We start from the raw sequence: 25,935 nt of genomic DNA on the forward strand, positions 1-25,935 counted from the left end.
CTGAACAAATTGAGCCTGGAAATAAGGTGCAAATTTTTAACAGTGAGGGTAATTAACTATTAGAATAATTTATCAAAGGTTATGGTGGATTCTTTATCATTGGCTATTTTTAGATCAAGATTAGAAATTTTTAAAAAATGTTCTCTAGTTCAAACAGGAATTAATTCATGAAAGTCCTTTGGAGGTCAGACTAGATAATCACAAATGTCCTTTCTGGCTTTGTAATCTCTGAATCTATATGTATGAAAGAAATTCTCTCTCCTAAAATTCAGTAAAGACGTTTTCTAAAATTATTGTAAATTTTATAGTTGTACTAATAACCATTTTTTGCACTGGTACTGAGGTTTATGCCCCTCAGGGACACTAAGGGGAGTTGTAAGGCACAAATAACATTTGTAATATGATTAGAAATCCTTAAATGAAATGCATTATGGAAGTCCAAGTGTTAATAAGAGTAATGTGGAGAGGAGAAAGTGTTTGATACTTATATCAGTGACAGACTTGTTAGAACTAATTTACTCTATATAGTTAAAGTTTTAGAGAGCTGATGAGTCCTGGAAATCAACATATACAATATGGGAATGAGGGCTTTTCTTTGGAATTTGAGTTCAGGTACTCCACGCTCCTAAAAAGACTTCAGAAAAAGATTTAAATCTATACCCCAGAGTGGGAAGTTAATTGGAAAACCTAACCTCAATGATATATCTTTGACAAAGTAAAAGAAAGGGAAAGCTTTCAGGGAGGGGAAGAGTGATAACAATGCATATGCTGTCTTCTAGGGGTCTTTCTGGTAGGAATGGGGAACTGAAATTTATTATTTGTCTTTAAAAAAAAAAACAACTTAAACCTAAAATTATTCTGGCCCAGAAGTAGATATGTATATTACTCTGCAGAAGGGGAGTTTCTGGAGAACCATTACTTCCAAGATGCTAGAAGTAGGTATATGGAGGCAGTAAAATGTGTGAGCAGTGGGGAAAGTTGGCTTTGGGGGGGTTATACTATTGGAAGAAATAGCTCACCTTTTTTAGGCCAGATGAAGAAATCTCAGGAATCCATTAAGGTGCCTGATACCTGTTTGGTATTTAGAGTGATTGCTCTCTTGCGGACAGATTTTCATTGCATTCACTCTTACATAATTATTCATCAGGACTATGGAGGGGAAACTTACGCAAAGGACATTTGTGAGGCATAAAAAACATTTATGGGAAAAATGGCAAGGTATCATTTATACTGTTCTAACTGTATGGTTTCATTTTTTTATTGCATGAAGTGGCAAATAGGTGTAGACTAGATTTGCCATTTCCAGAATTTACTCATTAAATTGTGCATTTACCGTTGCAGGAAATGTTCTTCACATTGTTTCAGTGCCAGGCTTGTGGGATTTGCAATCTCAGTGGCCAGTTGCCTTGTTGCCCCTCTATCGTGCTGGGGCTGGGACTGTTCAAGATACCGGCTTCCCAAAGCATTTAAAGCATCAAGCAGATGTGCCAACGTCTATAATAGTAAGACAGCAAAGTAAGTACCTCTTTCGCCAGATAGCATACGGGAATCAGTTGTTTCAGCAGAATACTATTTATTCAGTTTGGAATGCGGTTGAAGTATTAATATTGAGTCCTGACACTTCTAGTCAGAAACAAAGAAAGAAATTTAGTTCATGACTGATAACATCTGACATCTTTGGGGAGTGTTGCATGAGTCTACAGACTTTTTGTTATCTGTTTGAGTACCTATAAGTACCTACCATACACCTTGGATCTCATTTTCTGGTTCTGGAGACAAAGGAAAGGAAAATCCGTCTATATAAAACTGCCAGTAGCTACATAATCTGGATGTTGTTGAAGTGTAACAGTTGATGTAAATTCAGATAAGGAGCTCTGTCAGAAGATGGCAACATGCCTTTCTGTTAGGTGTATAATTCATCTGTTCGTACTAGATTATATTTTTGTACAGTGTAATTGATCATCAGTTGTTTGAGTCTGCAGTATAATGTAAGTGAATACTACGGAACTGTCTAGTTGATCAATCTAAATGGACACTGTTGACAAGCAAAATGTTCCATTAATCTGAAAAATATATTGATTTAAAAATAACACAGCCCTTGTAAATAAAGTTGGGAGGCATGTACATCATACTGTTCTTGAACTCTGCCTCACAGCTCCATTCGTAAGAGCTGGAAAATATTGAGAGTTGACAGATATGCTTTCTGAAACAGGCAGAGAATGGGATCCTTGTTACTTTTTAATAGCAAACCCTTCATCAGAGCAGAACAGGTTCATGGTATATGAAGCATATATGTTTTTGTAATGGTGTGACTTCTGCAGTCTGAGCCTTGCTGTAATTTTGGTGAGAGGCCCAGCTGAGCAGCTGGAATTTTAACTATTAGTACGCATTTTGGAAAAATAATATATATTTTAGAATCTTTAATGCTTGCTCCTAAAAGTTTTTGAACTATTCAAAATGTCAGTTTGTTTCAAAAAGACTTAAGTTTTGTCTTCCAAAATTGATCGAAGGGGATTGCAGTGAATGATGCATGCAGGTATTTAGTATAGTTGGATACATTTTGACCACACCTAATTAATATATTATCTATGAGAGACTGGTCTTCTGTTGCTAATCAGACTTCTAATAGGCAAGAAAATATAACTCTGCCTTGTAATATAAGATAAATAATATTTCTTTTTTCAGTCCATTTAAAATTGAAATATAGTTTTTCCTTCAGATTATGCCCAAGAGTATTATTTCTCCTGTTTTATTAAAGTCACCAGTTACTCCCTCTGTATTATTAGAGATCTGTTATGTTCTTTGTGAAATTGTCAAGCCTTCTGGGATCTTTGAATGAAAGATGGTATATACATGTCAATCTTTTTCTCTTTGCTGATGTGTGGCGTTTTTAGAGAGCAGTAGATCCCTATATCAGAATATCATTTGTAGCCATCAAATGAAATTTTATATCGGTTATGAAATAAATACCTTCTTTTTGTCTGTCTGTTTTCTGGAAAAAATGCAGTTACCAATTTGGCAGTGGATGATCCAGAAACTGAATCAAAATCTGTATCTACCCTAGAATGTCCAACCCAGGTATAATACTAGATATGGTGGGGGAGAGGGAATGTGTGTGTACCAAGTAGAACAGTATGTTAACAAAGCATGCAGAATATACCTCCTGCTGTACTTCACATATTGTGTAAGGTAGCAGAAAAGGTGGCGAGACATGGGAAAGCTAATTTTGTGGATTGCTTTAAAATGTCCTATCCCAACATCTACGTTTTCATTATCCTTGTACAATTCTTTACTGCATTTTGTTTGTTACCTAATCTTATCACGCTTTCATTATTGGAATTCACACTTAAGGTAAAGTTTCTCTTGCGCGACTTATATTTGTGTGTTCTTTTGTTTACATAAGCTATATCTAGTCGAAGCGTATTAATAACAGAATTTCATTATAAAAGACAGCGTTTGAGGAAAGGAACAGGCACCTAAAAGAGCGCCTGGACAGAATATTTTCTGGAAATGAGCGACGTTGTTCCAGAGTCCCATTGTATGGCAGAGACTTGTTGGGAATTTGTTCTTTGATTGGTGAAAAAAAGATTCCTCAGCAGAGTTCTACCAGCGACAACAAATGGATGTGGGCTGGTTTTGTGAACTGTTGCCTTTCGTCAAGTGCCTCAGGAGGCCAAAATGATCCATTGCAAGCTCTGATCCTGACATCCGATCAGCGACAGGAATCCCTAAAGGATTATATTAATAGGTAATTGTAGTTTAATATAAAACTGACACATTTATATTTTATCTGGTAGTAAAATCTTGGATTTTCTGAAGGCATTTCTCTCAGCTGTCCTAATAATAGACTTATTTACATTTGTCTTACACAAACTTTACCACAAAGCTTTCCCTTCTGTAAAATATATATATTACAACTGCAGAATCATGAAAACTGTTCTTTTTGCTAAAGAAAGTAAATTTGTTACATCAAGTTTCCTGCACTATTTCTTGTTTCCCTCATGTTTAATTATTCTCCTGTGCTGTGTCTACATTTTGTATCCTAGCAGGTAAGAAGGTACTATAGTTGTAAATTGCATGGTAATCCCAGGTTATCTACAAATATTAAACATTTTACATCCACACAAAAAAAAACCCATACAGACATTTCTGACTCTTTTTAAAAGAAGTTGAATCTAGGGTCCATACTGAACAACAAATATCGATGAGTAAAGGATAAACTAAAGAGGAAATAAAAGGGGCAGAGGAATAGTGTGTATCTGGTTAGTTAGGATTTCTCTTACCCCACGTTCATCTGTAGAGGTAGGTACACCAAGGAGTCCTTAGTTCGCTATGTCATGACATAAAACTTTTTCCATCCGTTCACTTTCAAGTGCCTTTTTCCACTTTCCAACCCATAAATCTTATTCTCTCACTTTCTTAGTGTAGAAGGTAAAATCATTGATTCAACCTACGCTTAACAGGATGGGTTGCAAAATGATCAATTACTAGTGTATATAAGACACCCTGGGAACAAGAATATAAAAAATTATGTCACAGTCAGAAAAGCACACATGAGGTTTAATAGTTATTAAATATGAGGCTGATGATTGGATGAGATATTATGCTGGCAGACACTTAATATTTTAATACTGGTTTTGAATATTTATCTCAGTGTTCCATATAGACTGCGGATTTTTTAGCAGCTCAAGCTATATTAAAGTTTTGTTTCATTTTACAGCACTCTCTGTGTGCTGCCGGCAGCAGTTGCTGCTCCCACATATTTGCGTGTCGGAAATCCTCCTCCTTCATATAGGCATGGAATGAAAATTTTCAAGCAGAATCTTAAAGAGCAGGCAGCGCCCTATTTACATCACCTACAACAGATTACAACTCCACGCTTACTACAGTTCCCTGATCGCCGTCTGGTGCAGTCTGATTCAGGTAAAGGAGAATGGGTGGCAATATTATACAGACCTCCTTTCTCTGACACTTGAATGCTGCATGAAAACCTTTATATTTATTCTCTTTCAAAAACAGGCAAATTGGAAGCTCTTGCTGTCTTGCTTCAGAAGTTGAAATCTGAAGGACACCGTGCGCTGATTCTAACACAGATGATTCTAATGTTAGATATATTGGAGCTGTTCTTAAATGTCCGTTTTCTCACCTACATAAGAATTGATGAAAATGTCAACTGCGAGCAATATCTGGTGAGAGAGGCCTGTTAACATCTGTTTCTTACTAATTCATATAACTGGAGGAAGAAAGCCCAAGTGGAGATTTATACGACAGCACTCTGTTTTTAAAAACTAAGTCTTCCTATTTGGCAGTGCCATAGGCCTACTGTGTATTTGGCTAGAACAACTAAGTGGTGGTAGCACAGAAAACACATTTTGTAAAAACAAATCAATTAAATTGCTAGGTCTCAAGGAAGAGAGGAAGTTGCCAAGACCGCATACCCTGAGTTGTCCTGCTTCATGATTATTTCTTGTAGAGAGCTATAGATCATTTTATCCAGAGATGAACAGTAGCTGTTATGTTTTAATAATATTTGTGACTTAATGCTTGTGATTATACTGTCTGTAAATGCATGGTGAGTGTTTTTAAGTTTGTTGTCTTTTCCTCAGCCTTACTCCAGGGGCTTTTTTGCCTGTATAGTGCCTTGGCATTGCCTGAGGATAAATTAAAAATATGCTCATATCCCTCCCCAGTAGGACTCTGCATTTCCTTTGGGGTCTACAATTTGAGCAAACATTAGCCTCCATAACATAGTTAGTTCTTCTTTCTCATTTTTCATCTCATATATATCACTGTGCTTTAAGCCAGATACAGTGTAAACATCAAGAAAAATATTTTGCCTTAAAGCAGCATAGCAATCTGCACAGTACTGGGGGGATTCAATTTAGCAAGTAAAAAGAGAAATCAAGAAGAAAGTATGCATAATGTAACAACAAAAGAAGATATTTGTGATGTGTTCTACAGAGGATAAATGGAATGACTACATAGACCTGTAGTATTTAAATTGGTCAACTAAAGCCTGATTCTCAAACATTTCAGAATAGTATGTAAATTAAATTTAGGATTATTTATTTGTGTCAGTTTATAAAACATTCACAGTCTTTTTGTTAACACTTTTTTTACTTAGATCACAGAAATAAATAATAACGTTAGCATTTAAGATCTTCTTCTTAAGATGCAGTAAAATGTAGTTCAAAGATTTAATGTACAACAATTTGGAGTTGTAACACTAACTTTTTCCTATTTAGGAGCTGATAAAAAGATTCAACCGAGATAAGCGAATCTTCTGTGCCATTCTTTCCTCCCACAGTCCTTCCATGGGTGGCAGTCACATAGAGGCAAACACTGTTGTGTTCTGTGACACTGATTTAGATCCAGTGATGCATGCAAAATCTCAGGAATGGTGTGATACAATTGGGAGAAACAAAGACATCCACATATACAGGTGACACTAGTATTTAGAAGCCAGTGTAGCTGCTGTAAAACTGAAAAGGGGAAAAATACTTAGACTGGCGGAAGTGCTCCTAGCAGTGGCTTTGGGGTGGGGTTTTCAAAAGTGCTCAGTGTTGGCTGAACTCTGCTTCTACTAAACTCAGTTCCACTATAAAACATTTGCATTCTGATGTTGGGATATTCTCCACCTGAAAACCCTTTTTCCCCCTTAAGACTAACGGGAAGCTTAAAACCTTGTTCTTTTCCATCATTATATCTCTGTCTTCCTCTTCCATTTTTCTGTTTTCTTATTCTAAATCATCTCTCTTTCTCAGTATTCTGTTCTGACTGTTATGGTTAATATGCCTGACAATCTCTTGATGGTGATGGACAATAAATGTCCTTGCTGACTGAAGTCTATTGGTAGCTTTTGAAACCATTGACCAGCAGGTGTTGGTGATCATGAGGCTCTAGTCTGACAGATTCATAGACTTACCACCAGAAGGGATCATCAGGATAATCTAGTCTTGACCTCCTGCACATTACAGAACCTTACCCGTCCACTCCTGTAATAGGCCTGTGACCTCTGGCTGAGTTTGTGAAGTTCTCAAAACTTGATTTAAGGACTTCAAGTTACAGAAGCTGTTCCAAAACTTCACTCCTTTGATGGTTAGAAATCTTTGTCTAATTTCAAGCCTAAACTTGTGGATAGCCAGTTTATATCCGTTTGTTCTTGTGCCAACATTGGCCTTTATCTTTAACTCCCTCTTTCTTTCTTGTGTTGATCCCTCTGATGTATTTATAGAGAGCAGTCATCTCCTGACACTACTAGTGATGGAGGGCTTCTCTTAGGTGACTGCTAATTCCTGAACAGAGGGCTAAGCATATGGACACTTGCTTAGCTTCTGTGAAGTGCCACGTATAGTAGTTGTAGTCTGACAGTTGCCCTTCTAAATGTTTGAAGCTATTGAGGGAGATCAACAGGAGGTATATATTGTGGACTTTTTCATACTGGGGATATGCATTGCAAGTATTTTTATGCTTTGAAGTTATTTTTACATAAAGTTGTTTTTTTATTCCAAACTTTGTCCTGTATTTTGAAAATAACTGTGTTTTGAAAGTGATATTTGAACTTGTAAAAGAACTTTGAAGTTTTGCTTGAAAAAATCAAGGTCTCTAATGAAAATGCATAACAGGCCCTGAACTAAATTTGTGCTGCTAGACACTGCTATAATATAAAGAAAGTTAGTTGTTAAATGCTTAATTTCGGAAGAACATATTTTTAATGTTGCTGTATTTACTGGGTGTTTTGTTCCACAGGCTTGTAAGTGGTAATTCGGTAGAAGAGATGCTGTTGAAAAATGGCACTAAATGTTTGATTAAAGAAGGAGCCACTCAGGGAAATAACTATCCTATGACATTTTTAACACAGGTACTGCAAAATGTTTAAGCATGTGAATAGTACTATTGAAGATGCATGAAAATTAAAGTTAAGTGCATATTTGAGAGCCTTACTGGATTGGCATCAGAGTGCTCAACACCTTGCAGCATTGCTGTCTTAAAGAGCAGCCTTTTGCCCAGGGCTAGTAATATCTTTCATAAGCACGTAACATTAAACTATTATTGTAACAGTACATTTTGTGCCTGCATAGGAAATTTTCATGATGATTTTACAAGGCTAGTTTGAAAGCTACATCGATTGGTCTGTAGCACTTAGTAACTATGAAATGAATGTAGAAACATTCCTTTACATTTAAAATATAATTTCATCCAGAAGAATTTTTCAGATCTGTGTGGGGTGATTTTTTTTTAAAAATTAATTTCCTGGTAGTACACTGTTAGGCTAAATGAAAATAAGTTGTTTCAGCAATGACTCCTATTTCCCACTGTGGACAAGATGGGCTGTAGAAAGAAATAGGGTAACTCTCTTTTATGTCCTCTGCATTCCATAAGGCCAGATCTGTCATATGAGACCATTGTCAAGACAGGTCAAGTTGAGAATGACCTTAAGATCATCTTAAGAATTTTCGTAGGTAATAGGTAATGCAATTATAATTCTCCCTTCGTGGACAAATTGTTCACTGAAAGAACCAAGAATGTTGATTTAATGAGGTAATAAAGAGAGGTCAGTGATGAGAAAACTACCATTATTGTTTGTGCACGTCACCAGTTCTTTATTTCCACAGTTGTGCTATTGCCCTGTTCCTAGCTTTGTTCATTGAATCAAATGAAAAATGGCTTTATATTCAGCTAAGATTCTCATGAGTGTGTTTACTTTTCTAAAATTGAGAGTAAAGTCCAATTCCAATGTAACTTTTTACTACAATCACACTATTTTTTTTCTTACAATGTTTTTAATATTTTCTAAAGGCTCTTAGCGTTGAACAGAGAAAAGAGGATCTTGGAAAATATGCACAAGAGGCAAGAATTGAGTCAAGAACTGAAGTAACTTCAGAGTTACGCTGTCCAAGAAGTATTAAGGCTCTGTCACAGTTAAAGGAATTGGATGACATTATGGATCTGGTAGAATTATGTCTCTTATTTTTATATCTAACCTTTGGAAACATTTGAAAATAACTTCCTGTGTGGTAATGAAACAGAATTTTATTGAAATACCCCAACATCACCTCAGTGGCATCAAACAGCAATTAATTGCAAAGCCTTGGGTGATTGGCATAAGTAGCTCAGACTATCTCTTGGGTCATCAACACAAACTTTTCGGTCAGCAAGTTTTCGCTTGAGAGAGTCAATGCTCTGGGGTAAAAGTAAATGGTTTTACACAACCAGAAAGCAACCCCAGCTTGGGTTACAGCCCAGCACTTTCCCAGATATATGTGCAATCCTCTGTCCTCTTCCTAATGATCATGTTAGCTATTTTTAGAGTTTCCTCTATTTCCTTAGTCTGATTAGACCTTTGTATCCCATCCCTGCCTCCTTGTTGCTCTGTGGACACCCTGTGCAGAGACTAAACAGAGAGTTAATATCCTGCTTACTGGAAAGCAATTAAGGCTTCTTTACAGTGTTCAGGTGGTATTGTCTTCCTTTTTCAGATGGCAAAATGGAGACCCAAGACATTCTGGCCTATCCCTGACCATATTGTGAGTCAGTAACAGAGCTAGGATTAGAACTTGGGAATTTTTGGCCCTCAGGGTTATGTTCTGACCATCATACCATGCTATTTTTTTTGTGTGTCAGAAATAAAGAATGCTCTTTTTCCTAAATAACTAGTAAACTAGGTTTGTATTTTAATTATAAACCTAAATAACTAGCAGTATTTGAAAATGTGTTTTCCTAAACAGCTGGTGCCAATTGAAAAGTATGCTTTGAATTACTTGGAATTATTTCATGACTACAATGATCAGGGAAAGCAGAAAGTCAATGAGGTAAGGAAATACATTTTGCTACTGGCAATATACCTTTAAAAAAAATGGTAACCAGTATCGCTGAGGCTTTCGTGACAGCCCTTTGTGCAGCTGCGGCGCAATACAGACGATGACGCACGTTGTCAATGAATGCCTGCTGACTAGGTTCAGCAATGGCCTAGAAGAATTGCAGCACACCACTAAAGATGCCATTGGCTAGATGACTATGCACACACTAAATAAATAAATACATTAGAAAAATACTACTGGAACCCTTGTCACTGAAGCTTTGTTCAAAATGGTTATGCTCAACATTACATTTAAAAAACAGAAACTAAATAGGACAAAAAAGACTTAGTGAGCATTTATCCTTGCTAAAATAAGTTTTGTGTATATGGATGGAGTGGTAGGTTTGTTTCTGTGTCCTGGCATTTCCTGTCTTACTCCGTGAGAATTCAGGTTGATCTTAGTGGTATAAAGAGTTTACTATGTTGTCATGTCAATAAATGCATCCATTCCCTAGTTATCATATCCACATATGTGACAATCCACTTCTAAATATTTAATTTTTTGTGAAAAGCTAGGCAGTTACTTTCTGAGATTTGCAATGCTGTAAGGCTTAATTTAATTTTACTGAATTTCCCTGTTGAAAGGAGTCGAAAACTGCAAACAGAGAGTGGGAAGTCAATCATATCAAGAAGCTGAAGGAAAAGGAAGATAAAATGCAGTGGGAAGAGGAGGAAGAGCTCCTAACCTACACTAGGCAAGATGCATATAACATGGTAATTTCAAAGTAACCTTAGTCCTTGCCTTTCATGAAATTGTTTTTGTGATGATCAGTGGTGCATTTAAGGGTGAGTTGGTGGTACCTATCACACTGGCTCCCACCTTGTACCCTTTAACTCTCATTTGTAGTCTTGTCCACAGAAGTGACTTTAATCTTTCCTAATTTTGTAGAATTGATGGTTTCTGTTTGGGGAAAAAAACATCAAGTCCATAGGCTGATTTGTCTTAACATCTGGCATTGTTGGCAAAGCAAAGCAAAAAATGGGAGGGTCAAGAGAGATTAGGGATGAGGCTTGAGAGGAGGCAGAGGAGAAGCAGGTGGAAATGAAAGCACTGATGCGGCTGGGAGTGATAGTGTGCTGCACTTGAAGATGATCTGCTTCATTAATGCACTTACATTTACTCCAAAATTAAATATAACTTATTTACTATAATTATTGTAAATATACCTATTCATTGTTAGCTGCTTGTTTGTATATGTTGAGATCTCTTCGCTGGTATCATTGCTATCATTAAGAGTTGTATCTTTCCTGTACAGGAATATGTCTATGAAGACCCAGATGGGCAAATAGAAAGAATGCCAGTAAGTCAGTAACTTTTTTTGAAGAGGAAATAAATCTGTCTGCAGTTAGTTAACTAATCATGATGACATATAATCTGTGGTTTTTTTCAGATTTGGACTCCCCTTACTCTGCTTCCAGATCACAATAATGTCTACATTGATTCTGTCACGTGCCTGATGTATGATTCCACACCAATTTCAGAGTCTAAGCTGCCCCCTTTGTATGCCAGGAAGGAGAGTAAGCAATTCAGAATGAATCCATCTGGTAGCCTTTCCTTATTTATTTCTTTGTAAATAAAATGGAAAACTTCACAAACTCAAGTGCCAAATTTTAAAAAAACATTTATATGTTCACACCTAAAGATTAGGGTGTTTTGTGTACCATTTCTCTAAGCAAATTAGATTTTTTTTATTGATGTGAAGGATTTTGAGTACTGACTTAGAGACAGGGTGGAGTGCCTTTTGAAAATTGGGTGCCAAAAGTCTTAACCTTTATTCTCTGATCTAGAAATAGAAATGAATGAATGAAATTAACAGGGACTGAGCAGTGAAACCTGTTGTTCTCCTCTTGCCTCCACCCCCATTAGGCTTATTTCCTATCTTGAGAATCACATTCAGTACATTATCTAAGCTACAGTAAAAATGAAAATGAAAAACTATAGTAGCTGTTGTTTAGTAATATTTAAAGGAAGTCAAAGCTATTATGACTGAAGAGTCAAGTTAGAAATCACTGGTCTTACTACATTTATTCATAGCTGACAGTAAAATGAAAGTAGACACCTTTTTACATGCAAGACATGGTATTGTGAATAGTTCTCTAGTAGAGCCAGATGACTGATATAGTCATTTTTTTGTTATGGATTTTTTGCTTTAACAAAGTTCCTTCCATCCATCCTTTTCACTGAAAAGATCCTCTCTTTCCACTGATAGCTGCAGGTAGGAGGAATAAACATCGTCATGGAGAAGTGGCTATTCCTCAGTCACTTTTTCACCGAACGACTCCAAGAATGTTGAAAATGCGTCGAAAGGATAGCGAACAGACCACCATCCTGCTGAAACAGCAAACATATTTTGCAAAACCTTTGCCTGCTGTTGTCAAACCAGCTGCTGAGGCTGGACGGGCAGCAGCTGGACAAGACAATCCTGAGTGGCTGATCAGTGAAGACTGGGCGCTGCTACAAGTAATAAAGTCCTTCTGTTTCATTATTGGGCTTTTTGAGTTTTTTTAATTTTTGCTTTTAATTATAGTTTGTTTATTGGCTCCAGAAATAACTTTTCTCTGACTTTCTCTCTACAAAGTTATTTTCAGTGTCTGTGAAATCTAATTAATTTGGTGACACACCCACACACAAAAAATTTACTTTACACTTTGTAGTATTAGTAGTGACATCCTGAGTCTTATACCTTCTTCTTTTCCAGGCAGTGAAGCAGTTACTGGAGCGTCCTTCAAATCTTGCCATTATGTCACCAGTGCACACACCCAATTGGGATCTTGTTAGTGACCTTGTTAACTCATATAACCAAGTTTATCGCTCACCAAAACACTGCCAAAATCGATATGAAAATGTTGTTGTTCCAAGAGAGGAAGGAAAGGTGAGTTTAAATTGAATTGTGCATTCCTTTTACACATGAGGGGCACCAATTTATTCAGTTTGCATTGTAGACTGTACAGCATTTTTCTTGATCTACTGAAAAGCTGCCTCAGTGTTCAGCAAGCATATACTGTAAAACTCTGTATACTGTAGTCTATTGACAAGCATTATACACATTTCTCACACCAGACAATCAATATTGAGTATGTTTAATATATCACATTAAATAAATTTACAAAATGTATTCCGCTAGTACTGGACAAAATTTTACATGCCTACTTTGACTGACGAGTTTGAATAGAATACAGTTGTGTAACAGAGAGTACAGAATATACAGATTAACAAAATAAATGATTGTGATTTATACCTGATATTAAGGAAGAAATTAAAAAATCTGAATTAACGTTCATACTATGGTATAGATTATAACTTTCCCTTATCGACTGGGTACTTAAATTTGATCTGAGCAATGGTGGTTCAATCTTCACCAAAGCCTGATTCTCTGTCACTGATTAAGGATTGAGACAGACATCCTGGAATAAAATGAGAATAATTTATAGAGAAGAGCAGACTGATTTTAGTGTTTTAGTTAAACAAGTTACAGCACAGTAGTAAATTCTGGTTGATGAATGTCTTAATTAGAGCTAAACAAATAATTTATTTTACATTTAGTAGTCAAACCAAAAAAATCAGAAAAAAGATTTAGTTTCTAGCCAAAACTACATTTTTCACCTAAATGAAAAAACAAAATTTTTTTTTTGTTTGAGCCGAATGAACTGTTTTGAATGTCAAATCAAATCAGTATTGTTGAAATGGCGTGTTGAATCAACATTGTCGAAATGAGATGTTGATGTTTCCAAATTTTATTTATTTATTTATTTATTAGCTGAAACTGTTTGCTGAATTTGACCTGAATTCACAAATAGTTTGAGCTCCCTGTCCCCCAAATGCATTTCTTGGCAAATGTTACTATTTGCCAAAAATATTTCACTCATCTCTTGCTTTTATACAGAATAGAAGCAAAAGTGTTAGTGTTAAATAATTAATTCTTTGAGTCAACTCTAATTGGTGCCTCCTGGATTAGTTGTGGTATCTTTTTGGAAGTGATTTTTTGGACTCAATTTTTCATCAGACTTTATCATGTACCAACACTGAATCATAAGTGAGGCTCCCTGAAATGTTGTCTGTGCAACTTAGAAGCATTACTGTTAATTGGCTATAACTATAGTGTGCAAAAAATAAAACTAAAATACTGTAACAATATCTTCTCTTTTATGACTGATTTTGAAGGTCATCTAAAGGAGAAAGGAAAAACTAGTTGAGTGTGGTTTTCAGAGAGAGTTTACACCTGATGATATCAAATAAGACACGTGTCAAACTTAATTTTGCACTATATAGTAAACAAGTTAAAATTAAGTTTCTAACTTTCTTTTGTCAATATAAAGGATTTACCTCTTTGCAATCAGGTCAGGGAGGTAATCCAATGATTATTATAACCTTAACAGTTAAGAAAAATTGAGTTATGAGAGAGGGAGATAGACAATGCACACACCTATTATTATAAAAACATTTCTTGAGTCCTTAGAGTGAGAGATGAACCACAGATATGAGCTTATTATTTATGCAAATATGTTTCTCTCCCCAGAAAAAGAGAGAAACGCGATCTGATCATTGGAAACAAAACTCATATGTGTTATTCCTTGCTCTGACACTGATTGGTGAATAATCTTATACAAGTCACTTCATGTCTTTGACTGTTTTCTATCTGTAAAATTAGGAAATTACATGGTGTTTTCAGGTTTAACTGACATTTCCAAAATTCCCTGATGGTGAAAAACACTATAGAAGTGACTAGTTAATAACTGATTAGTTTGTAAACTTTAAAACAAAAATGACAAGGCAGTTATTTCTTTTTAGTATCTTCAAGTGGCAAATTGAATTAGAATGTGTCAGTCCGTTTTAATGTAGACTATAATTTTTGAGATATTACAGTGGTGACTTACGGCATTTATCATCTGATGCTATTTTTATTTCAGAACATCAGTAATCACCCTGTTTGTACCAGGCAAATCTATGCTGAAGATCAGAATGCTGCACACACCCAACTTTACATGAGTCGCTTTGATTTAATGAAAAAGATAGCAAGAAAAAGAAGTCCCTCGGTTAAACCTCTGTATGTGTACTTAAAGCCCATATCATTTACATGTTTTAAATCTGATAAAAATGATGTTGAGTGTGTGTGTGTGAGAGAGAGAGATGCAAACACACAGACAATTCCATTATACTTGTCAAAGGTGTTCTGATTCCACAGACATTCTTGTGAATTTCAGTTTTGGCATGATCACCTTCCTGAAGAATCCAAATCATGCTTCAGTACTTGCAGTACTCACATTACTTGTTGTAATGTCTCAATTGCACCGCCAGCTAGTTGTATGAATAGTGAGATGGGCATGCCCCACTGATCAGTTATCTTCCTTATGCCCCTCTTAATCCCAGCAATATGGCTACCATCCTTTTGAATAATGAGAACTGCATAAAACTCTGCAAGTATGGTCCCACCTTAAGAGTGACTCTTTAAAAATGGCATTGTGAAATTCATTGATTTGTCCATTTTTTAGAACCGACAACCTGCTAACTTACAATAAGCTTTTAGAGCCAAACTGGGTTCTTTACATGTCATGCATCATATCCAGTAAGAAGGTCTGCAGATTAAATTGTGCCCTCTACCACACCCGTGCCATCCCATTGTGGTATAATGGGGGTTGCTCTAACCTTACTGAGGCCAGAATCTGAACTATGGGGTACAACAAGTATAACTGAGGACAATGTAGAACAACAGTGAAAGGAGAAGTTGGAAGTTTTGTTAGATGGGTCAGGACCACTGGGTCTTTTGGCACATGCAGAAGTATGAGAGGCAATTTTAAGACTGTGGGATAAGCAGTATAGTTTGGTTCAGCTAAAATGATCAGCAGTGAAATAGTTGACAGTTTAAACATCAACACAGTTATCCTCATATTTAAAGGTTATTGATATAAACTGAGCACTTCACACATCTAGCTACTCTGAAAAGGATAACTAGCCATCAGAACTAGCCAGGCAAGGACTGGAGTGCATGTTGCATCTGTTGAAAGGGTGGCAGAACTGTTGTGTGTGTGCAGTGTGTTTTGGCTCAGACAGAATTCCTTTCAAGGATTTCCAGTACAACAGGGTGCCTCTGCACACACTATAGTATGACTGTTACTTGACAGCCACAGTCCTACAACTTCTGCTCATCAAGAGAGGAAGAGGTCTGAATTGCTGTAAAACAAGGTTATTGGAGAAACCTCATTGTTCCAGCCAGGCTGTATTTTGGCAACCTGGATCAATTATTTTTAGGACATCCAGAAACAATGGCTGCTTTTCACTTTTATGTTTGATAGGAAGGGAGAGTGGGAAGATGATGTGCAAGATATAGATCGGGATTAGAGTGTAAATCTGAACTCCAGTCCTTATCTAGTTTGCTGTTATTGCTTTTGAACCTTGTAGACATCAAACAAAGGCCTAATCTTCACACAGATGCGTCAGTTTAACTAAAAGTGTGATTTTTTTTTAAAAAAAATCAGTTTAAATCAATGTAACTTTGTGTATGGACACTCTTAAGGCATGTCTAGACAAACTGTGTGGATAGCTGGTGTGTAAATCTATATTGCTGCAGCCTGCTGTGCACTGACTGCTTGGTCCCTGCACTCTAGATGATTCCTAGTACATTTCACCTATTGTTGTTTCAAACCACAGCGTATAAAGGGCACCAGGGAACGTCTAGCATGCATCAATAAGATAAGCAGCAGGGTCACACCAAGAGTTAGGCCTGGTCTACACTAAAGAGTTAGGTCGACCCAACTGTGTTGCTCAGAGTTGTGAGAAATCCACACCCTTGAGCTGTGTAGTTAAACTGACCTAGACCCTGCCATAGCCAGCGCTAGCTTGACAGAAGAATTTTTCCATCAATTTAGCTACAGCCTCTCTGGGAAAGTGGGGTGGATTCAGGGCCGGCGCTTCCATTGAGGCAAATTAGGCAATCGCCTAGGGCGCCAGGATTTTCGGGGGGCGGCATTTTGCGGGGGGGTGGCAGGCGGCTCTGGTGGACCTGCCGCAGTCGTGCCTGCGGAGGGTCCGTTGGTCCGCGGCTTCGGTGGAGCTGCTGTAGGCATGCCTGCGGACGGTCTGCTGGTCCTGCGCGGCTCTGGTGGACCTCCCGCAGGCACGACTGCGGCAGCTCCACTAGAGCCACGGACCAACGGACCCTCCGCAGAAATGGCTGTGGCAGCTCCACTGGAGCTGCAGCAGGCGCACAGGGCGGCAAAATGGCCATGCGCCTACGGCGCGAAAAACTCTAGCGCCGGCCCTGGGTGGATTACTTATGCTGATGGGAGAATCCTTCCCGTTGGCATCAGTAATGTATATGCTGAAGCACAACAGCAGCACAGCTGCATGCAACTGCTATGCCGCTGTAGCGTTTCAAGTGTAGACAAGCCTTTAGTGTGCAACAGGCTGGCATGCTGTAGTTTTACACCCCAGCTTGCCGCATGCTAACTGTTCATCTAGACAAGCTCCTACATAGATTTAAACCTCTTTTATATAGGTTCAGGGCAAGGTAAACCGATGTAACCAGTTTTAAACCAATAGAGCAGTGGTGCCCAAACTTTTCAGGGTAATGCCCCCCCTTACCCATGTCTGTGTCCCCCCAGAACCAGGAGGAGGGGAACATGGATGGGGTAAAGGGGCTGCAGCTGGGGGTGAGTCTGAAGCCAGGAGTGGGCCTGGGGCCAGATGCAGAGCCGCAGTCGGGGGCCATTGCTGGGGATGGGGCCAGAGCTTAGAGTGGAGCAGGGCTGGGTGGTGCTCCCTCTCCACCCACTGTGGGGGCTGGCCGGGCCCCATCCTCCACATCTCCCCCGAACATTCCTCTGGGCCCCCCTATGGGGGCGCACCCCACAGTTTGGGGGCCTCTGCAATAGAGTATGTCTACTTGTGTTTGCACTGCTTTAACTAAACTAGTTTAACTAAACTTGTGCAAGTGTGCAGATAACCCCAAAGTCTAGGGCCCAAAAATTATAGAATTAAGTAATAAAGGGGAAGAGGATGTAATTCTCAGTTCTCAAATCTCTTCTTATTCACAAGCTATTAGTTATGATGCAAGATTTTCTGTTCCGGACGTTTTTATAGAACCTTTCAAAAATCAACTATTTAAACTATATCATATTTACTTCCAGCAGAAATAACGATGACAAGCCATCCTCCAGGATTCAGGCTGCATTCTGCTGTACAGTGTCTATGTCAAAAGAGCAAAAGGTACATTCGGTCTCTCTAGAAGTTTACTTTATTGTGTAATGTCATCATATGCGTTACGTATGTATTATCCGTACAAGTAACATTGTGGAAAATTAATATTTTTCATGGACGTTACAAAATCATTTTATGTCAGTGTAGAGTATTTAAACCCCGTTTGCCAGTAAATCAAAGCTATCGGCATTTCTTCTACCTCTGTTAATTCCAGATCCATTTCTTTTTCAGACTTTGTGGCTTTTAAAATGCCCACAAAATGATACCAGATCAGAAGCAGAAAGGCACCATGTTGTATTGCAATATTTTTATGAAGTCATTCATACTCCTCTGACCCAATTTTTGGTACATACAGCTAATGGCCCATTTCAGGATATATCTTTTGCAGGCTTTAGCAGGAGAAAACAACAGGATTTTTACAGTGAAGAGTTGTAACAAACAAATAACACTATAATGCAAAAGAAAAAAAGGTAGCAACAATTAATATTCCCCCCCACCTCCTATTGTTTTAGGCTTTGCCTGAACAGCGGTGTGCTTGCCAGCTCTAAATTCAGCAGCTACCTGTATAGCAAGCAGAAGCCCAGCTTCAGCCACAGTCAGTAAAGACTGTGATAGCCAACCTGGCAGGATTAGTTAAAAAGCTGAAATTTGGATATTTCCACTAAATATTCATATGTGCAGAGATATGTATTCTTCTAGGTCCTGGTCCTACAACTGGATTAGCAAGCCTTGCTCCCCGAGGCCTAAGAGTTCAATTAACTTCAGTGAAGCACCACATAGCTGCAGGAGTCTGTGCTAGCAAATCTGATTGCAGGATTGGGCCCTTTGTGTGGTGTTGCATGAGCAGGCTGGGCGAGAAAGGTGCTTTTGTCTTCACTTAAATTGAGAAAGCTGATGATGCTCTAAACTCCAATCAAATCAGTTACATGTGCAGATGTGCCTATTGGATCATCCAATCTAGTCCTTTGTGAAGTTTTTAATCTCCACCAATCAGGGATACATCCAACATGATGGGAAAAGAGAAAGTGAATGAAACACTAATGTTAATTTAAAAACATTTACTTTATAAAACCCTTTAAATGTAGTTATTAGACACAGACCATGAACAGTACTCTTTAAGTGAAAATCTCAAATCTATGAAACAGTTTGGAAGCAATCCATTCTTATTGTGTGTGTAGCAATATCATTTTGAAAAAGCTTTGAAACGCTCAGCTAATTGTTCACAGCCTATCAGAGTACACAGCTCTCATTCACCTAGTGCAAGTGTGAGTGCGTGTACACGAGTAGGGGAATCAGGCCCTTAGCTTGTGTAGATGTAGCCTTAATCTCCAGTCCAAATGAAAAGTGTAGGAAAGTTCTCACAAGGAAGGAATGTTTTAAGAAAAACATCAGGGGTAGCCGTGTTAGTCTGTATCCACAAGAACAACAAGGAGTCCGGTGGCACCTTAAAGACTAACAGATTTATTTGGACATAAGCTTTCGTGGTGCTCATGAAAGCTTATGCCCAAATAAATCTGTTAGTCTTTAAGGTGCCACCGGACTCCTTGTTGTTTTTAAGGAAAACATGTCTCCAGTCCTTTTTCTTAGGTACGTCCAGACTATGCGCTGTATCGGCAGGTAGCGATCGATTTTTCGGGGATCCATATATTGCGTCTCATCTAGACGTGATATATCAATCCCCGAACGCACTCCCGTCGACTCCGGAACTCCACCGGAGCGAGCGGTGGTAGTGGAGTCGACACGGGGAGCCGCGGATGTTGATCCTGCGCTGTTAGGACCCGAGGTAAATCGATCTAAGATACTTCGACTTCAGCTACGCTATTCACGTAGCTGAAATTGCATATCTTAGATTGATACCCCTCCCCCCCATCAGTGTAGACCAGTCCTTAGTATTTCTTCACCAACAGAAAAGGAATTGGGGTGGGGGGAATTTTTGTTGTACTGTTAGTAGTTTATATGGTTTTAAACCACGAGCATTTATGTCAGTTTGATGCTTCTGGTGACCAGATTTTCAAGACCCCCTCCCCCATCGTGATTTTGCCTGAAAGGAGGTTTTGTTCTTCCCTGGCTGAGCTTCTGAGAATGCCCATTGATTACTTTAATCTGACCTCCTTTGCCTGCTTTCATGATGTGTCTACATAATGAACGTGATGCTTCTAAGTTTATCAACATTTCTTCCTACTTAGTCAGAAGGTTCACTGTTGACTGGCATTACACACTTTCTTTCAGTAAGTTCCCTGCTGTTCAGAAAACAGAACTTTCCCACTTCAGATGAAGATGTACAGTGTTTGAGCATAGCTCATTAAGTGTGCTCTAATGGTCAGAACAGGAGACAGATGCCCAGATTCCTTAGGTTCTCTTAATAACTCAGCCCCTCACTGTGATATCTGGGGCAAGTCACCATAGCAATTTAGAATCTCAATTTACCCATCCATGGCATGAGGATATTATTACTTAATTTACCTTTAAGCAAGTGTACGTGAGTATTAACTGTAAAGAGCTTTGAGAACTTCTGATGGAAGGCACTATAGAAGTGCAAAGTATTTTTTATTATTAACAAATTAAATAGGATATAGAACCATAATTGAATGAAATCTTTATCTCAGAACCTGGAAAGCTTTGCACAAATCATATATGCAGCAGAAACAATAATAATAAAAAAAAGTTAAATGTTGTTAATACTAAAGAAACAACTAATCATCTTATGGAATAGATATTGCAATTGACTTGTCAGCAAAAGCTGCAACTCTAGCAGCTCACTGCAGTCACAGCATTTGGGCCTGGAGCAGCCCTCCCTGTTACCATGACTGGCACCACTATTTCAAACCTCAAGTGTACCGTATTTTAAAAAAAAGTCCCAGGCACAACAGAGCTAGGTGTAAAATTATTCCAGTGGATTAGATATAACTTTTATATTCAGTTTCTGAACATATAATTGTCATGTTGCAAAGATCTAGTGAAAAACCACTAACCTTCTTTGTCTGTACATGATCCTGATTCCTTATTGCTTAGACTCTTGTTTCTGCTTCCCAGCCTCAAGCACAAGGACAGATCCAGGTCCAAATACCCCAGGCAGCACAAGTTCCTCAGGAAAATCTTCCAGTGGTGTCTGTTCTACCACCAATTGTACCATTTGCAGGAGTTGAAACACTCCCGTTTACTGAGATCACTGTGACTGAGATTAGCGTTGCCACTGGGCATCCACAGAAAGCAGCAGGTACAAAGAAATCTCACTCAGAGGCAATCTTATCAATTTATTCCAATTTATTAAATTAATTGGACTTCAGAACCACATTGACACTTAAATTTTAAAGGTTTTTAAATGAGGTTACTAAATTTATAGCATAGACTAATATTTTTCCTACTTTTTGGGTGCTTTTAGAAGACTTATTGAAAGCACCCTTCTAAACAATATATTTGGTTGCAACATAACTTTGTAACTTGTAGTAATATGCATGATGCACAATAATTGATTCTTTCCATTTATTTTTATATGTCTAGAATGTGTCTAATTTTGAATACTGGAATTTGTAGGCAAGACTAGAAAGATGTCCTGTTTGCCGTTGGAAGTGGACTTTTGTTAAATCCTCTCTCTGAAACTAAATTTTATATCACAATAATGTATATGGTTAGATAGAAATATAATATGAACAGTTAGACATTTTTATAATATTCTTAGAAGAAATGTGTTACATTCTGAATACTAACATTTGCACCTTATTTTACTGCTGATTTGCAGGAGCCCAGACATTAGATGTACATGTCCATCAGTTTCCAAAACTTGCACATCAAGTAATTCAGCAACAGAGCCATTCATTCCCAGATTGTTCAGGGCCAAGCTACTGTGTAGAAAAGGTAAGCAGTTTTATTTGCTGTCTCATTCAAATGATATATGCTTTTTGGTGGTGTTTTGACAGTTTTGCATGACTACTTTCTTTTTCTCATCGGTAGGCCAGATACTAGAGATGATCTTCTCCTTTAAGTGACCTGCCAAGGATTTTTTAAAAATTTGAGTTTTCCAAGGTTCTGCTGTCAGCACTGCCACTGATCAGTTCTGTAACCTGGAGCAAATCAATCTTTCTATGAGTATCTTCCTATCTGTAAAATGAAAGCACTACTCACCTCACAGGTGTTTTCTGAGAAATAATGTTTGTAAGGTGATTTTTTAAATCCCCGGATAGGTGCTACATAAGGGCAAAATATCATCTTTATTAACTCCAGGAATCCTAGTCTCATTTCTCTCATTTTATAAAAGGCAAAACTGATTACTGAGAAATTAAGTGATTTGCCCAAAACGACACAATAAATCAGTATCAAGTTTTGGAATAGCATTTCATTCTCCTGACTTCTAGTCGTGTTCTTAGTCTCAGGCTTCTCCAGAGTTTCTGCCATTTCTTACTTTTGTTTCACATTTTTGACTATGTAAAATGTACAATCAGCTAGTAACTTATCTTCATCTATAATTTAGGTTCAGGCTCAGTCACAGACTGCGGCAGTGTCCCAGTCACCACCTGCTGGTCACCATGCCTGAATGATTTCTGCAGCAATGGCTACAGCTCAGGTGATCCCCCAGAAGTCAATAGAGGAACAGGTCCTGACAATAGTCCCGCTCCAAATGCTGACTCCAGGTGTACAGAATTTAGCAGCCTCAACCAAAATTAGCAAGTAAAAGTGCACATGAGGTTACCTACTTTCATACTGTGAAAGCATCTATGAAACCGTGTTGAACTAATGATTACATTAGAATAAGCAGAGAAGTACAGTATTTTGTTTGCTAAACTATGACAATACAATCTGCAGGTTGTCCACATTTTATTTTCCAAATGAAGACTGAGCTCTTGCATTTATATCTGTAAAAAAGTGAAGTTTTTACTGAAATCTGAAAAAAGAAAAATGTATTCAACATTGAAAATACATTAATTGTAATGCACAGATAAAAGGTCTGTTAAAATGAAATACTTTCTGCTGACAGAAAATGACTATCCTTCTGTACCGAAGCAGTGAATGACTAAATTACAGAGACAGAAGTGTAATCAACATGTTCATCATTGTGCTAGGCTATTGTCTCTAGAGCAATATCAAATAATAGCCAGTTATTCTATAAACAGAACTACATTTTATTAGTGGAGTGTTGCACTAAATGGAATGCATAACAATGAAAACTGCTGACTTTTTTTTGTTAGATCTACTATAACTGAATAGCTGTCCTGTTAGGTGTATGGAAACACATGCAAACTGTAAATTGTTGGATGAATCTTTATCACTGTAAAGTAGGAATTCAGTGAACACTGACATACTGCCTAAACTGAGTGTAAGTTGAACAATAAAGTGTCCTTTCTTTTCATATTAATTGCTTTCTTTCTGTCCTGTTTCTCTGTGCATGTCCAGGGGTGAAAGTAACTTACAGGACTTAACGGTAAGCCGGAGTCCTGAGCAGGGGCAGGGCCTCCACAGGAACAGGCGATTTAAAGGCCCTGGGGCTCAGGGGCAAATTAAAGGGAACAGGGCTCCGGCTGCTGCTACCTGTAGTGGCAGCAGGACTTGGGAGGTGCTTCAAAGGGCCCGGGGCTCCCCACAGTGGCAGGTGCACTGTGCCCTTTAAATCCCCGCCTGAGTCTGGCTCTGGCAGTGCTTTAAAGGGCCTGGAGCTGCTGCCACTGTGGGGACCCCTGGGCCCTTTAAAGTGCCACCCGAGCCCCGCTGCAGGAGCTACGGCAGCACCTTAAAGCGCCCAGGGCTCCCCGCAGCCACTGGAGTCCCGGGCCTTTTAAATCCCTGCTGGAGCCCTGCTGCTGCTACCAGTGGTTGGCATACCTCAGGATTGAGCCCCGCAGTAAGCTGTTTAACTTGGCCAAAAAATTGCTCAGAATCAAAATGTGGAATAAAAAAATCTCAACCAGGTGCAAATTTCAGCTCCACTTCTCTGAATCCCAGACTTAAATTTATTTTATTCCAGCTTGCTACTAGACATAAGCAGCTGACTACTAGAACGTAATGGCACAGCTAGTGAAATGAATATTGGAATTTTGAAGTATCAGAGGGGTAGCCATGTTAGTCTGGATCTGTAAAAGCAGCAAAGAGTCCTGTGGCACCTTATAGACTAACAGACGTATTGGAGCATGAGCTTTCGTGGATGAATACCCACTTTGTTGGATGCATGTGACGTGCATCTGACAAAGTGGGTATTCACCCACGAAAGCTCATGCTCCAGTATGTCTGTTAGTCTATATGGTGCCACAGGACTCTTTGCTGGAATTTTGAAGTAAAGTAGGTTGTCTGTATGAGCATTTGCGTGCTCTTTTGGCCCTCAGCTATTCCACAGCATTGCTGGTGAGAGCTAAAAGTCTAGGAGAGTTTATGGGTGCACAGGTTTTTTGTGCAAATTTCCAAACCAGATTGTTAGGTCTTCACTTTTAGCAACCGTGCTATCACTACGTACTCTATTATGAGATTAATGATGCAAAAATAAAGGTTACCCAAAGAAAGCTCTTAACTGCTTGCTTGCTTTCTTTTTAAAAAGAGGAAATTATGCTAGTCCTTAAAAAGGAATTAATTTACCATTCTGAAGTTCTCTAACTGCACTTGGCTGTTGCCAGTGACAACAACTACACAAATGCATACTAAGCACTTCCCAAAGGATTTATCACAGCAAATCGTAACACACCTTTTGTCTATCTAAATACATCTACACTGAAGCCAGTAATTTCTCAAATGGTACCTTTAGTCTATTCACACCTCCAAGGCTCTAAGGGATTCCTCCTTTCTCCCCTCTTTTTTTTTTTTTTAGAAAGCCATACCCGTTTAAATAAAGCACAAGAAAGTGAACCCAAAGCGATACCGAAATATCGACGGAGCAGGGCGGAGGGGAGCTCGGCACCCCGGCGGGGACCCACTTACCCCAGGAGCCGGGGCCGCACTTTCCGTTCCCCTCTCCTAGGAAGCTGGGGACCGTCACCGGGGGTGGGGAGGGGGGGACATATCCGCTACGCTGCCCTTTACCCCAGCGCAATCCCGCTGCTTGGTTCGAGCCATTGCGCATATTCAGTGAGGGAGTCGGTACAGGAACGGAATTCGCGGTTTGCCTCCTATCAGCGCCCGTAGCGGATGTGTCTCTTCCCCCCCCTCCCGCCGGTGACGGTCCCCAGCTTCCTGTGAGGAGGGAATGGAAAGTGCGGCCCCGGCTCCTGGGGTAAGTGTGTTCCCAGCGGGGGTGCTGGAGCTGGGGGTGCCGGGCTCCCCTCCGCCCTGCTCCGTCCGCAGAGCCGAGCAGGCCCGAGACCGGGCCCTGGCTCCGGGGCACCCGTCCCACGCGCGGGGGGAGACTACGGAGCGGGCCTTGGTCTCTGCTCCCCTCCGCGCAGCGCAGCGCAGCGCAGGGGACACCCAGGAGCCTGCCCCGCCGCGGGGAACCGGGGAGGAGGGTCACTGGGAATTGCCGTGGCCGTTAGGAGTTAAGTGCAAAGGGAAATTCACCCCCCACCCCGCCCATGGCTCCCCGCTGAGCAGCATCCTCCCGCTTTGTACTGGCGGCGGCTGCTGCTGCGAGCGGTGTGATTGAAGCGGGGGGGGGGGGCGTGTGTACCCACTCGCGTGCTCTGCGAGGCTCGTGGACATCCAGGACCGGTCTCTACAAACACATCTTGGGTTTTGGACGGGCGTGGGGCCGCATGCAACTTGTTAAAATTAGGAGTTCTAACCAATCAGGATTCACTTGCCCGAAGTAATTCATGTTACAGGAGCACCGCTAATGCACATACTTCAAAGGGTAATCGCCCTTCCCGCTTTCCACCCAGGAGGTTAATAGTGGGGTGTGCTGATGAGGTCTCATTATCAAGGGTTGATTATGCATTTTCAGTTATTTGTAGATTACCATACATGATTA

General features: G+C 39.3%; 2 protein-coding genes, 1 long non-coding RNA gene and 1 other non-coding gene across 15 annotated transcripts in view; 3 read left to right on the top strand and 1 right to left on the bottom strand.

The window, feature by feature from the left end:
• Positions 1-23,403, top strand: part of LOC116839793 (E1A-binding protein p400-like) — a 47,135-nt gene extending 23,732 nt beyond the window's left edge. Inside the window, exons 18-36 of the mRNA XM_032805970.2 lie at positions 1,342-1,515; positions 3,008-3,078; positions 3,450-3,748; positions 4,721-4,923; positions 5,020-5,189; positions 6,246-6,442; positions 7,750-7,861; positions 8,800-8,952; positions 9,729-9,812; positions 10,445-10,573; positions 11,116-11,160; positions 11,251-11,404; positions 12,070-12,320; positions 12,559-12,732; positions 14,768-14,904; positions 17,984-18,062; positions 21,087-21,270; positions 21,793-21,908; positions 22,522-23,403. Coding sequence (XP_032661861.1) covers positions 1,342-1,515; positions 3,008-3,078; positions 3,450-3,748; positions 4,721-4,923; positions 5,020-5,189; positions 6,246-6,442; positions 7,750-7,861; positions 8,800-8,952; positions 9,729-9,812; positions 10,445-10,573; positions 11,116-11,160; positions 11,251-11,404; positions 12,070-12,320; positions 12,559-12,732; positions 14,768-14,904; positions 17,984-18,062; positions 21,087-21,270; positions 21,793-21,908; positions 22,522-22,584 — 2,795 coding nt within the window. The 3' untranslated portion in view covers positions 22,585-23,403. The remainder of the gene's footprint in view (positions 1-1,341; positions 1,516-3,007; positions 3,079-3,449; positions 3,749-4,720; positions 4,924-5,019; positions 5,190-6,245; positions 6,443-7,749; positions 7,862-8,799; positions 8,953-9,728; positions 9,813-10,444; positions 10,574-11,115; positions 11,161-11,250; positions 11,405-12,069; positions 12,321-12,558; positions 12,733-14,767; positions 14,905-17,983; positions 18,063-21,086; positions 21,271-21,792; positions 21,909-22,521) is intronic.
• Positions 5,598-5,735, top strand: LOC116839806 (small nucleolar RNA SNORA49). The gene has a single exon (XR_004377236.1). It is a non-coding gene; the product is annotated as a small nucleolar RNA SNORA49 (small nucleolar RNA).
• On the bottom strand, positions 11,797-12,731 carry LOC142045832 (uncharacterized). Of its 2 annotated transcripts, none has more exons than XR_012654725.1 (2): positions 12,544-12,731; positions 11,797-12,188 (listed from the first exon to the last, which is right to left on the bottom strand). It is a non-coding gene; the product is annotated as an uncharacterized LOC142045832 (long non-coding RNA). The 2 variants fall into 2 exon arrangements; XR_012654724.1 differs by having other exon boundaries at positions 11,797-12,191.
• A 1,698-nt stretch (positions 23,404-25,101) lies between the features above and the next one.
• The window catches only part of EP400 (E1A binding protein p400), a 65,792-nt gene continuing 64,958 nt past the window's right edge, over positions 25,102-25,935 (top strand). For 8 of the 11 annotated variants that reach the window (XM_075059947.1, XM_075059944.1, XM_075059948.1 and 5 more), the window contains exon 1: positions 25,178-25,242. The gene's annotated coding sequence lies outside the window, so the exon portion shown is untranslated. Of the gene's footprint in view, positions 25,243-25,935 lie in introns of all 11 variants that reach the window. The other 3 variants (XM_075059942.1, XM_075059946.1, XM_075059945.1) reach the window with 2 other exon arrangements.

Source organism: Chelonoidis abingdonii, chromosome 22, assembly GCF_003597395.2.
Source record: "Chelonoidis abingdonii isolate Lonesome George chromosome 22, CheloAbing_2.0, whole genome shotgun sequence".
NCBI classification, from domain to species: domain Eukaryota; kingdom Metazoa; phylum Chordata; order Testudines; family Testudinidae; genus Chelonoidis; species Chelonoidis abingdonii.